The sequence below is a fragment of the Etheostoma spectabile genome, chromosome 9 (genome assembly GCF_008692095.1).
Source record: "Etheostoma spectabile isolate EspeVRDwgs_2016 chromosome 9, UIUC_Espe_1.0, whole genome shotgun sequence".
NCBI lineage: Eukaryota > Metazoa > Chordata > Actinopteri > Perciformes > Percidae > Etheostoma > Etheostoma spectabile.
Genome location: NC_045741.1, coordinates 6,057,311 through 6,070,223, shown reverse-complemented (window position 1 = coordinate 6,070,223; position 12,913 = coordinate 6,057,311). Strand labels below are relative to the sequence as shown.

The window sequence follows — 12,913 nt, the reverse complement described above, 5'->3', positions numbered from 1 at the left end:
ATCAAACTCCTCCACTGCTAGCTGCCTGTCCCCTGAACAGCGCGCACACACACACACACACACACACACATCATATATTCCCTGTACAAGGTGTGTAACAGGTGACCCTATCGTTCAGTTTTGGAGCAATAGGTATGAGACAGGAGGGACTTCTTTAAAACTTTACCCAGGAACATGCCTGTCTGACAAGAGAAATACGTTTTTATCCTCTAGGCTGTTATAAATCATCTGTCGAGCTTCCAGAAGAATTCCTTCTTTTAAGAATAGGTTAGATACATTTTGCCTGTCAAAAGGTGTAACTATAAATAATTAAAAAGCTTGTCAGTAACTTCTTCATGAATTGTTAGAAAATTTGAATCATGAAATGAATGTGTTTTATGAAAACATGTTAAAATGTGATTAAATGTGCCAAATGTTTTGTGTCGCAAATACAATACATTTCAATACATTTAATCATTTAATAGTGAATTGGATCATATTTTTCCCCCAAACTATTACATTTCTTATTGAAGGCACTTCTGCTTCAGTTGACTTGTTTGACTGATGGCACGAGGCCCAAACATCGGTCAAGTCCATATATTTAGGTCTTGTTTCCTCCCTTTACGCCCCCCTGTCCACCTCCCCCCCCCCCCCCCCCCGCAGCCTGGAATGAATTTGCCCGGTCATATGGAGCCGTGTCAGAGCGAGGCGGAGCTGGCAATTCATCACCCTGCACTGCCTGCCTGTCACTGCTACTCCATGTTTTTTCTTGTGTGTGTGTTTCTGTGTGTGTGTATGTGTGTGTGTGTAGGACGGCTGTTTGCCTGCTGTCAGAGCGCCCCCCCCAAGACCGCCAGTAAAGACTGAGAGGGGCCCTTCACTTTGACAGCTCCCTGCGGACGCCTGGATGGATGGAACCGAGACGGGGGGGGGGGGTGGGAAGGGACCCAATTATCCCAGAATGCAGCGGTGGGTGGTGTTTAAATCAGGCGGTGCGACCCCTGACCTCAGCAGTCCATCGGCGGGAGCGCGAGGCGCTTCAGCACGAGGCTGCGCGAGCGATGAGAAGCGCTAATGGAGCTCCATTTTACCGCCAAACCTGCCTCGAAGGCACGGCCCTGCGGCGCAGCGCAGATTAGCCATCCCCCCCCCCACCCCACACCGGGAGCCTCACTGAAACCGTCTCCCGAGACCATTAAGACGCGCGCGAGATCTCCCGTAGAGACAAAGACAGCGGACACATTTAAGGCCCATTACGGCGCAAAGAGCACAGCTCGACGGATGGGATGGAGCCGCTTTACTGAAGACACGACAAAGAACATCAGCTCACAGATAGTTTACTGCCACTTTCCCCCGGACGGACACCAGGACGGGATGAGAACTAATGACCAGGAACCCAATGTGGGGCATGAACCAGGAGAGAGAGGGAGGGAGAGAGAGAGAGAGAGAGAAAGAGAAAGCATTTTAACTTCACATTTATGAGCTGAAAGAACAGTTTATGAAAGGGAGATGTGAAGAGAGAGACCTTGAGTCATCACAGTTTGAGTCCCAAGTGTCAGATTTTCTCAGAGAATCATTTTAGCCAAGTTATTTAATTATTTAACATATTTTCTCTCTCCCCTCTAATGGTATCTATCTATTCAGCGTTTATTTGTCCATGTCCAGGAATTCCTGCCTTCAATCCAGCGGACACACAAGAGACATTTTCCATTTTCCATTGGGAGAAGCCCACGGAAGAAACAATTTTCTTATATTTTTACAATTTGAACATGTAAATGAAGCGTTTTGTCGCACCAGACTAGTCGTTTCTTATTGTCTGTTATCTTTATCCAAGCTGTGCACAGTGCATCACAATCTAACAGGGTGCAGAGATATAGAATACATTAAACCGGGGATAACCAGTTTGAAATTGTCATGGTTTTGTCTCTGTGTCAAGTTTCTGTTTTAGTTGGTTTCATGTTTTCTGTTTGTTTTCATGGACTTCCTGTTTCATTTTGATATCCACTTCATTTGCCTTCCTTCCTGTTTCTGCTTTCCCGCCTGTGTGATTACCGTCCCCGCCCCAAAAGCATTAATAAAGACAAGTCTTAGTCTTATTTCTTTCACCTGTTCGTTTTCAGCCTCTCCAGTCCCCGGGCTTGACCCTTATGTTGTCCTCGGGTCCAGTCTGTCCCAGGTTTTTCATATCAGAAATAAGGCTTTCTTACAACTAAACTGCCTCAAATATAACTTGGATGCATGGATGTTGTTTGGTAGCCATGCAACATTCTTTGCAGGTGAAATTAATGATTATTTCCATTGAATTTTAGTGTTTTATTCAATGGAAGGTGGGAGGTGAGAGTCTGATGAGGGGGAACTGATGAGGAGCAGGCTGGTGGGCCTTTGGTTATTGAAGGTGTGTGGATGGGGGGGGGGGGGGGGGGGGGTGTGAAAGGGGCGAGGAGTCAAATCTGTTAAACAGATCCAGCTCATCTGCCCAGTCCTGGTCTCCGCTGGCTTGGTTTCTCTCCCCCCTCCCCCCCCCCCCCCCCCACCTCTGCCGGGGCCTGAGATGTTCTGCAGCCCTCTCAGGAGTCCTTTCTAATTTTCCCCAGTAGATGACCGTCCCCCTCCTGATCCTGGGCTGGACTTCCTTCTGGTCTCTGTCCCCTGATGCGAAAACCCTCTTCTTCTCATTGAGCAGGGCCTTGATCTTGGAGGTCCCCCCAGGGTTTGTTGTTGGGAAAATACTGAACCAACATGGAGGGCATGTGTTCTCTACAGAAGGTAAGACAGTCTGTGATGCATTGGGTCATGCTGTCAGTGTCAGTGACATCGGGGGGTGATGGACAAGGGGGGTGGAGGATGAGGTGTAGGTATCTTTGATGTTTGCATACAGTAAATCCACAGTTGTGACGCCCCTGGTGGGTCATTTAACATACAGGGTGAAGGGGGAGGGGGGGGGGGGGGTGTCAGAGGACAGGGAAGCATGATTGAAGTCCCCGGAGATGAGATAATGGAGGAGGAGGAGGAGGAGGGAATGGGGGTGCTGGTTGTTGAAGTTGAGAAACGAAAGGGTGAATCTGATCTGTAGCTGCAGCAGCGACCACCGGGGGTGGGGGGGTGTACACGGTCACAGCAATGACCTGTGAGAGGTACAGCTCACAGTCTCTAGTGCAAAGTTGTTCCTTCACACTGACGTGTCCCGGACTGTGTTGCCAAGTCGGCTTATTCTAAGCGACTTTGGGCTTGTTTTTCTGTAAAGTCGCTTACTAATATTGGTAGTTATTGGGTCGCGTTTCTTTTGGGCTTGTTTCTAAAGTGTAGTTGCTTATTTGGGCTTGTTCCCAGCTCCGTAATAAGTTGTCCAGCAGATAATTTTCTATGTGGCGTTTAACGTAGGAGTGTGTCTTGCCCGTTCCCTCGGTCCCGCGAAGAAAATCAAACTCTACCGTGTGTAGTTCACCAGTCTGTCCCCGCGGATGGTAAAACCGGGCTCACAGTTTATTTTTATTTTCCAGGATCCTAAGGGGGGGCTCCGTGGAAAAAGTCGCTTGTTTTGGGCTTGCTTTCACAGGCCTGGTTGCGTATTTGTCTCGCAAGATCTGGCAACACTGGTCCAGGAAGGCACCACCACAACCACAGGGATTCCTCCCCCCCCACTCCCTTCTTCTTAAAGCTCTCTGTTGCATTTCCTGTCTGCTCTTAAGAGTTTTGAACCCACCCAGGGTGACGTGTGAGTCCAGAGAAAGTTCACACAGCCACGTCTCGGTGAACCTCCTGAGGCTGCGTTCCTGGTCCCCCCCCCCCCCCCCCTCTGCAGCCGGGTCAGCACCGTCCGCTCCTCCATCTTGTTGGAGAGAGATCTAACGTTCCCCATGATGATAGCATGGTTTATACCAGCTTTTCCGGTCCCTGTGCTTCACTCCCGCTCTGCCTCCTCTTCTCCTTCTCTCTAAAGGCTACAGGTCTAATCTTAATGCCAGCTGGAGTTATTCAGGTCCCCCCCCCCCCCCATAGACTAGTTAAGGCTAAATGACAGCAGCAGTCAGTCACAGTTAAACAACGTAAGCTTCATTATCTGCTCTACTTACCACTCTGGTGCTTTCTTTTTTCATCATCCTCCTTTCATCTCTTCACTTTTTAACTCACAGAAAGATCTCCAGCAGGGGGGGGGAGACTCCTTAAAGCTGCATTATATCTGATCTCCAGCAGGGGGGGACTCCTTAAAGCTGCATTATATCTGATCTCCTGCAGGGGGGGGGGGGGGACTCCTTAAAGCTGCATTATACCTGATCTCCAGCAGGGGGGGGGGGACTCCTTAAAGCTGCATTATATCTGATCTCCTGCAGGGGGGGGGGGGACTCCTTAATCACTCCCCCCCCCCACACCACACACACGCACACACACACACACACACACACACACCCCTTACATCTTCTTGCTCTTATGAAGCAGCAGTCAGTTTGGTGCATTTTGTTTTTCTCATTTACTCCACACACTTTCTGTATATCTGTATTCATATTTTTTTTGTATTTATGGTCACAGGTAAATATAAGTTATGTTATGATACCTACTTTTGCTTTATTACTTTAATTACATATTCATTTTAATTTTAACGTACGTATTAACTTACTTACACTGCAATATTTCTTCTTGTACTACGGCAGCCGCACTTTACTTTACAAAACCTTTATTTGACGCCACTTTACTTCCTTCTGCTCATTGTCTATTTTGCTTTTATTGTAGAATATGCCGCTGTAATAAGGGCATTTCCCTGCTGTGGGATGAATAAAGTATCATCTAATCTAATCATAATGAATATATTGAATACATACAAATTGCAGTGCATTGCTTTTTGTAGCTATGTGTACGTTTGCAATTTCAGCTAAAAATAAAGATCCAACCGAGATGGAGCAGCAGGTGGAGGTTTCAACCTCGCCTTAATGTTAAAAGCATGACGCGCCACATTATAAAAGATGATGATAAAAGCAGAAGAAGAAAATAAAAAAAAACATCATAAAACACAATCAAGACGCTGCAGAAACCAAAGCGTACATAAAAAAAACCTTTATTATTGTTGTAAGGTAAGATTGACAACAACATGCTTTTACCACAATAAAAAATAAAAAGATATTGCACTGGTTTGACTCTAGCAATGTTTCTCTCTCTCTCTCTCTCTCTCTCTCTCTCTCTCTCAATGTCTTCCTCAAGCTTTTACGGTGCACAGTTGAATTGTCGTCTTCCTCCTCCTCCTCTTCATCACTCTTTATCGACAAACACACAACACAAGGCTTGGAAATGCTGCCCTCGTCTGCAGGACTCCGGTCTATCAAAGTCTCAGACAACACGAGCTTTACAGACTGCACATTAAAACACTGAATCTCAACGGTGGTTCAGAACGTGTGTGTGTGTGTGTGTGTGTTATAGTGGTAATAAGGCTTTATCATGTTTAAATCATCCGTGTTCCTCCCAGACAGACAGAGAGCCGGCTCCTCAAAAAGCTCAGAGAAGTACGGAAGCTCATTAGGGACAAAAACCCAACTCCTGCTTCTGTGTGTGTTGTGTGTGTGTGTGTGTGTGTGGTGTGTGTGTGTGTGTGTCACTTTGAACAGAATCATCTGCACATGTTTTAAATGCTCGACATCCTGGTTTGGTCCGAGTCTTTTTTACTTTTACTGACCAACACGCTGCCTGACAACAGGCAGAAATCTCAAGATCTGATGAATCGAAAACAAGTAAACGACACACGAGTGCGTTTTTACGCGCAAAAATCTCCAAATCGCTGTTTCCTGCTGCTGTCTTGGCAAATTTTGACCTTTTTGAGAACACGACGAGCCAATTACTTGGATGTTTGAGATCAACAGGATTCAACAGGAATCACAGATGTGTTCGGAAGTTCATCAAAACTACGTCAAAACGAGAACAGAAGACACAGGTTAGAGATAAGATCTGTCTGCAAATCCTGAGCTCCTGATTGGGTGAAATGTGTCCGTGGAATCATTAACCATCATGAACTGGAATCTGGAATCAAATAATCAGAGAGATTTGGGATCTAGAAAACGTATGTGTTCCCCCTTGTGTAGTCTTTCCGTCAACCGTGAAAAAAGTTATCGCATTTTTTGCCACTTTTTCAATGCAGGCGTTCCTTTTTTTGATGTTTTTTTTCCAAAGTTGTTTGATATGTCTAATGTTGACATTTTCACTTTATTTCGAAGGTCCATTTCTTGAGATGAAAAAAAACTGAAAATGGGTCAAATTTGACCCCGAGGACAACAGTGAGGGTCGATCAAATGGTTCCTGATTTAAATCAAATCCTTCATCAGTTTCAAAGTGAAGATTCAAAAAGATGTTTGTGTTTGAACAACATTCAACATTTGAGAAGATTTGCATCTTTGTTAAATGTTGAAATGTTTTTAATGTGAGTGGAGTCGTGAAACGGGCACCGCTACATTTGTGTGTGTGTGTGTGTGTGTGTGTGTGTGTGTGTGTGTGTGTGTTCAGGATTTAATACATCTGTAATCAATAAGTCAGGATTTAAGAACACAGACAAATCATAAACAAACAGTTTTTTTTGTGGATTTCAAGACAAAGGAACAGAGATTTGATTTGACTGATACATTGGCCAATTTTTACTTTCTTTCTGATAAAGATCACTTACTACGTCACGGTAACACAGTTTCTAAATTGACCTAAAACCCGCCTTTGGCACGTCTGCGCGGACATTTCTCCTCGTAACTCACGGCCCGACATAGAGCTACAGTGGTGATGGTATTATTTTTCGAAATCCTGATTTTTACGTGCCACCAGTTTGAAATCTGCTCAGATTTTGAGCGATCAAGCCCAAAGGATCATAATCTCTTTCAGACCATGACCTCATTGACTCACTGACGTTGATTAGAAGAGAAGTGACGACTTGTTTCGCTCAACTTCAGGTTTGTTAATGTTTCATTGAATCTGAATCCACGACACGCACGAGACTCGTCCGCCTCAGAGAATAGAAATCCCGTCTAGACGGATCCAAACCAAAAAATTAAAAAAAAGGCTGAGATAGTCCAATCTGATTGGTTGCTCATTTAAATCCACAGACAAAACTTGGCTATCGGGCTCAAAACTTCACAGATGCTCACAGCTGTGTCGTCTCTTGCTTTAAAACGTCTGAGCGACGTCTCTGCTCTGTCATCTTGTTTTTTTTCTCCGATGCTTCGGCGCTTGGTGGCAAGGTGTTTGTGTTGTGTACCGGATGTGAAAAAACACGTCGGTTAATGTCGACAACACTAGTCGAGTCTGACGCCACCAAGAGACAGACGCGGTCTTGATTGTGCGTTCCATTTGGACTCGGAAGTCGGATTTCCCGAGGTCAACACGTGGAAATGTTGCTAGCGCTGTTAGCATGCGCCCAAAAATGTGTCGTTATCAAGTGGCATTGCTAACTGTGGCTAACCTGGCGAGTTAGAGCTAACACCACAATGCAAGGGCATAACTTTGGGTTCAACTTTGGGTTGGGGCGGGGGGGATAGTGTATCACACACAAAAAAAAACGACAAATCTTGACACAATTATCAACAACAACAACAAAATCACTAAAGCACCAAAAGCAAAACACATAAATTGATTTTCTTTTTGAGAAAGGCAACAAAAACACTGTTTTATGCCACAATTTTTAAAATCCGACTTGTACGTGTAACGTATTTCGCTCGGGTGTGACGTCATTCCCGAGTCACGAGCTAAATGGAGCGCACTACGACGGTCGTTCTGATTGGCCGAAGCATATACTGCACATAAATCCTCATATAAACAGCTCTCGATGCCGGGAGCTGAGCTTCCTTCCCCACGGGTCTCAGCGCCTCTGATTGGTTACAACACACACACACACACACACACACACACACACACACAAACACACACAAACACACACACACACCTGTTAACACACGTGTGCGCTGACGCCTTCCTCCTTTCTACACGGCGTCCATCTTGGGAGACGCCGTCATCGCACGGCGGTACGATCGGGAGGCGGGACCTGTCGCACAGCCTCGTCAGAGGTTCGCTTGCTACGGGCAACACCCTTCCAGTGACAAAAAAACCATCCCAGAAACACACAAAGATACACAACAGTACACATGTAAACATATCACAGTCAGTGTTGATGTCAGGTCGACAGCGTCTCGTCAAACTGAGATCAGTGAAGACAGTAAACACCGACGGAGGTTCAGTTCATCTCAATCTGGCGGAAAGGTCTCTCCTCGCTTTCGGATGTTCAGGGAAAACATCAGGAGGACACAGGTGAAGTAAAAGGTGGTATACCCAAGGGGAAAAAACACACAAAAACACACACGAGGGAGTGATTTTAACAGGCTAAGTGCGTCTTAGGTTTCACCGACTGAAGCCAGCGGCTCCGCCACGTTTCCTTTTTAGTGATTTTTTTTTGTCGTTTTCCTTTGACAAATGAGATAAATAAAGGGTTTTGTGCAAAGACTGACGTCCGACACACAGGGAGAGCTCGGCCACATGCACAGGTAGCGGGGCGTCCTGTACAAATCCACACACACACACACACACACACACACACACACACGCACACGCACACGCACACGCACACGCACACGCACACGCACACAGAGTAAAATATGATGACTTTACAGGATTAGAGGCAAAAAACACAGCAAGTTGGTCCAGATACCAAATAAAAGTACAGAAGCCTTGAAAGGCTGATGGGGGCTGATGGGGCTGATGGGGGCTGATGGGGACGAATGGGGACGAATGGGGGCTGATGGGGCTGATGGGGACGAATGGGGACGGATGGGGGCTGATGGGAGCTGATGGGGTTGATGAGGTTGATGGGGCTTAGGAATAAAAAGACGGTGGTCCAACAGAACAGTGTTTCTAAAATAATCAGTCAGAGCTGAAAACACACATCTGATGAAGAGAAGAAAACAACGTCTAACGGTTGGGTTCGGATAGGATTTTGGGCATTTAATAGCTACAGCGGTATGATATGCAACCAGCAGTGTATGGAAGAGGCGGTTAGCAATGCTCTTTGCTAATAAAGCAGAGTAGAGTAGAAATAAACACTCAATAGGAGTTTCTTCAGGGTCAGAGCTCGGCACATCTGGCTGTTTCACAACCTGGAACAGGGTCCAAAAGATTAAAACCCAACATGTTCGACTGCAGGTTCTACTTTCTAAGTTTGCCTCAAACCAGTAAACTAACTTTAGAGGAATAGTTCCAGATATTCATTGTCAAGGATGAGCTAGAGTAAGATCTGAGCTAGTTTGGAGAAAATGGATGCTTGAACATATCCAAAAATGCATTCAAAAATCTAGGAAAACAATCTGGTGCTGCAGTACAATCAAGACCACGAGGCTTCTTTAATATTCAGCCAGGTGGGAGGGAGGAAAGTCGAGTTTCTGGTTCAAACTGTAGCTTCAGTAAGACTCGATAAATTGGCACAAACACAAATCTATGTCAGCACGACTATCCCCAGGAACCTCTTCAAACTGCTGAACCAGTCCCGGGAACACCCCTCCTCCGCTGCAGGCCTGCGGCGTGGGATCACCAGGGACTACAGCCAGAGGAGGATTTCATTTGGCCTAATTAGCCGGGTGCTCAGCGCACTTTGACGGTGCAGATTTCGGCCCCATTAAAACTCTAACGCATTTTAACGCTCATCAATCTTCTTCCAGACGTGGCTGGCCGGGGCGAGGACGTGAAGGGGGGGGGGGGGGGGGGGGGGGGGGGGGAGTGTGTGTGCAGTTAGGCACGTCCTGATCTGTCGGAGGAACACGCGCTGCGTTGACTCTGCCAACATCAAGGTGAAAAGTAATGAGGCTGGCACCAGAAGATAGCGAGCGAGAAAAGGTGTGTGTGTGATGTGTCTACATTTATATTGTACGTGCACGGACCACTGAGCTCTTTATTTCTAGCCTCGTGCATGTTTGAAAAGAGAGAAAGCAACAACAAAAAAACTGGAGGCATTGAGCCTGAAGGCAGGAACCAAAGAGTCAGGACACCGAAATAACTCACATGGACATTAGGAGCACAGAACAGCTGGAATGGAACTAGGACTACCACATCTGTCTCGTTGTCTCTCTACACCTTTGTCTTTTGCTTTGAAAGTCAAAGTCTCTCAGATAAGTGCAACGTTACTAGTGTGTTTTCTTCCAAACATGCAGATTGAGTGAGTTCCTAAAAGCCTCAGCGAAGGCAGCGCCGAGTACCGCGATTTCACACATTCGGGTTTTCGCTGCTACGTCTTCTTGCTCGTGGCTTTGTCTGGTTGCGAGGACGCGGTCACAGCGTTGGAGGCGGTTGGAGCCTGGGGTTTGGGCCTCTTGCGCTGGGGCTCAGATGCTGCAGAGGCGATGGGGTCTGTGTTGAGGGGGGCGGCTGCACCCACCAGCTGCGCACATGCAGGCAGGGCAGCATTGTCCCTGCCTGCAGACCCTGGTGCGGGTCTTTCTGGGAGGTCGGTGCAGGGTGATGGCCGCAGGTCGGTAAAGTCTTTCTGGGTCGAGGGTTTGGCTGAGGTGATCGGGGGGGCGACTTGATCGGTTTTCTGTCTGTTTTGGTGCTCCAAAAGGTTTGGTGACGGAGGAGTGTGGAGCTGTTTAGAGAGAAACGAGAGAGGGGCGCTGGGTGGGACTTCTGGTGTGCCGTCTCTGGATGGTTTCTGGTCCTTTTGGCTCCTCTCTGCAGCGGCGCTCAGTTTGACGGGACCCAGAACGCTCTTAGCTACCGTCGTGAGCTGGGACACGACTCTGTCCACGGCGCTCTCAGGGGCTGGGACTGGGGAGCTGAGACTAAAGCCAGAACCAGGAGTGGACGATGGAGACGCATTTAGACTCGCAGCGGCCACGGCGCACAGTCTCCTGTTGTCAGCCTCCTTCTTCTCCTTGGGGACACTAGGAGAGGAGCAGGAGGCGCTGGGTGTCTCTTGGCTCTCAGCGGTCCGGCAGTCTGTAGTACTGGTGGAGGTCCGGCAGTCTGTAGTACTGGTGGAGGTCCGGCAGTCTGTAGTACTGGTGGAGGTCAGGCAGTCTGTAGTACTGGTGGTGGGTCGGCAGTCTGTAGTACTGGTGTTGGGGGTTCTGCAGTCTGTAGTACTGGTGGTGGGTCGGCAGTCTGTAGTACTGGTGTTGGGTCGGCAGTCTGTAGTACTGGTGTTGGGTCGGCAGTCTGTAGTACTGGTGTTGGGTCGGCAGTCTGTAGTACTGGTGGTGGAGGTTTTGCAGTCTGTAGTACTGGTGGTGGAGGTTCTGCAGTCTGTAGTACTGGTGGTGGAGGTTCTGCAGTCTGTAGTACTGGTTGAGGTTCTGCAGTCTGTGGTACTGCTGCAGGTTCTGTCGGTAGTATTTGTGGTGATCTTGGAAGAGGGGACTGTGGCTCTAGGGCGGTCCAGGGTTTGGTCCTCCGCCCTGGGCTCCGATGGTGCAGCCTTCCCCCTGAGACTCTTTGAGTCTCCTGGAGGATCTGGCTTTAGGAAAGTGTCCTTGCCGACTGAGATGAACGCACTGCCTGGGGTGGGGAAGAGAAGGGGGCCCCGAGTGGGTTTTGTGGCACCACTTGGGCCCAGAACCTTCCTCTCTTGTCTGGCACTGTCTTCTGTGGATGCCGCAGACCTCGTGTCTCTCACCCCCAGCGTGGAGACGCTCTGCCCGGCCTTCGTCTCCGTGACCGAGGAGAGGGGGTGCGAGGGGGTCGGCCGGCCCCCCTGGGAGGGCCCCGTGTGGGTAAAGGTGGCGTGAGTCGTGCAGGGGGAGAGGCAGAGGGACGGCAGCGTGCCTCCGGGCCCCGTTCTCACAGTGGTGGGCCTCAGCAGGGGGGGAGGGGTGAAGGTGGCCGCCTTGCGTCCGTCCTGGCTGTCCTCGGAGCCCTCGTCGGTCTCGTCCTCGGACGAGTCCACCTCGTGGATGGCGTCCTGCTTCTGCAGCGACTCCCTCCGCTCGGCCCGGTCCTGCCGGATGGCCGACAGCTTGTCCTTCAGCTTGCTCTTCCCGGGGGCCAGACCCAGAGACCCGGGCGCCGAGCCGAGGGCCCCGTCCCCTTCCTGACGCCCCAGCTTCCGGTTTGAGGAGGAGTGCTTCTGCAGGCTGCCCTTCTCCACGCCGCACCCGGCCGAAGACAGCAGAACCTCGCTGGAGGACTCCTGAAAGCGAGAGAGAGGAACAAAACACGGGGTAAATTTGTCGTAATATAAAGTGATATAAGACTCTTATAATATGCACAGTGAACTGAGCTGCTACACACATGTACGTTGGCTTTTCTATCTGGCAAAATAACAAAACAACAGTGTGTGTGGTTGTGGATTTCTCTGTTTTAGGATATCAAAGGATAACACAAATGTGTTCTTTAAGGTTTAAAATTTCCATGGGTTTAATTTGGCGATTTCACAATTGCGTGTTTGAAAATGTGCCTATGTTGCCTGTTTTTTTCTTCTTCTTCTCTGTCTAAAATATATGTTATATCTTGCACATGCGCAGGACGGATCGTGTACCGACCGGTCAGGCTACTCAAGACTTTCAAATCACCGTCACGGCGGCCCGGACAAAATAAGGTGTCGTGTTTTACAGAAATAGTTCACCGAAACGTGTTTCTGGAAACATTTTTAGCGAGAAATCGGCCGTGCAGGGGCTGAATCCGTCTTCATTTCACATCGACAAGGGTCCGTGTGAAAGATTGTCGTCTACTTCTACTGGATAGTCAGGTCACGTTCAATGGATTCATTTGCATAAAGATGGGCATCGGCCAGCTTCCCAGAATGCTTTGCGTGCACGTTGAAGTTGCTTGACGTCACCCATAGGAATAGAGTGGAGCATCCCTTAGCATCTGCTATTTACAGCATATATATATATATATATATATATATGTATAAGTATAATATAAGTACATGTATAAGTACATATAAGTATAAATTCAAATAACTTGTGCAGTGTTCAGAAATATTTTGTATTAA

At 48.0% G+C, this 12,913-nt stretch overlaps 1 protein-coding gene across 1 annotated transcript in view; it reads right to left on the bottom strand.

The window, feature by feature from the left end:
• Nucleotides 1-8,811: 8,811 nt before the first annotated feature.
• mast2 (microtubule associated serine/threonine kinase 2) overlaps nt 8,812-12,913 on the bottom strand; it is an 87,438-nt gene continuing 83,336 nt past the window's right edge. Inside the window, 2 exon segments of the mRNA XM_032525360.1 lie at nt 8,812-10,999; nt 11,306-12,106. Coding sequence (XP_032381251.1) covers nt 10,208-10,999; nt 11,306-12,106 — 1,593 coding nt within the window. The 3' untranslated portion in view covers nt 8,812-10,207.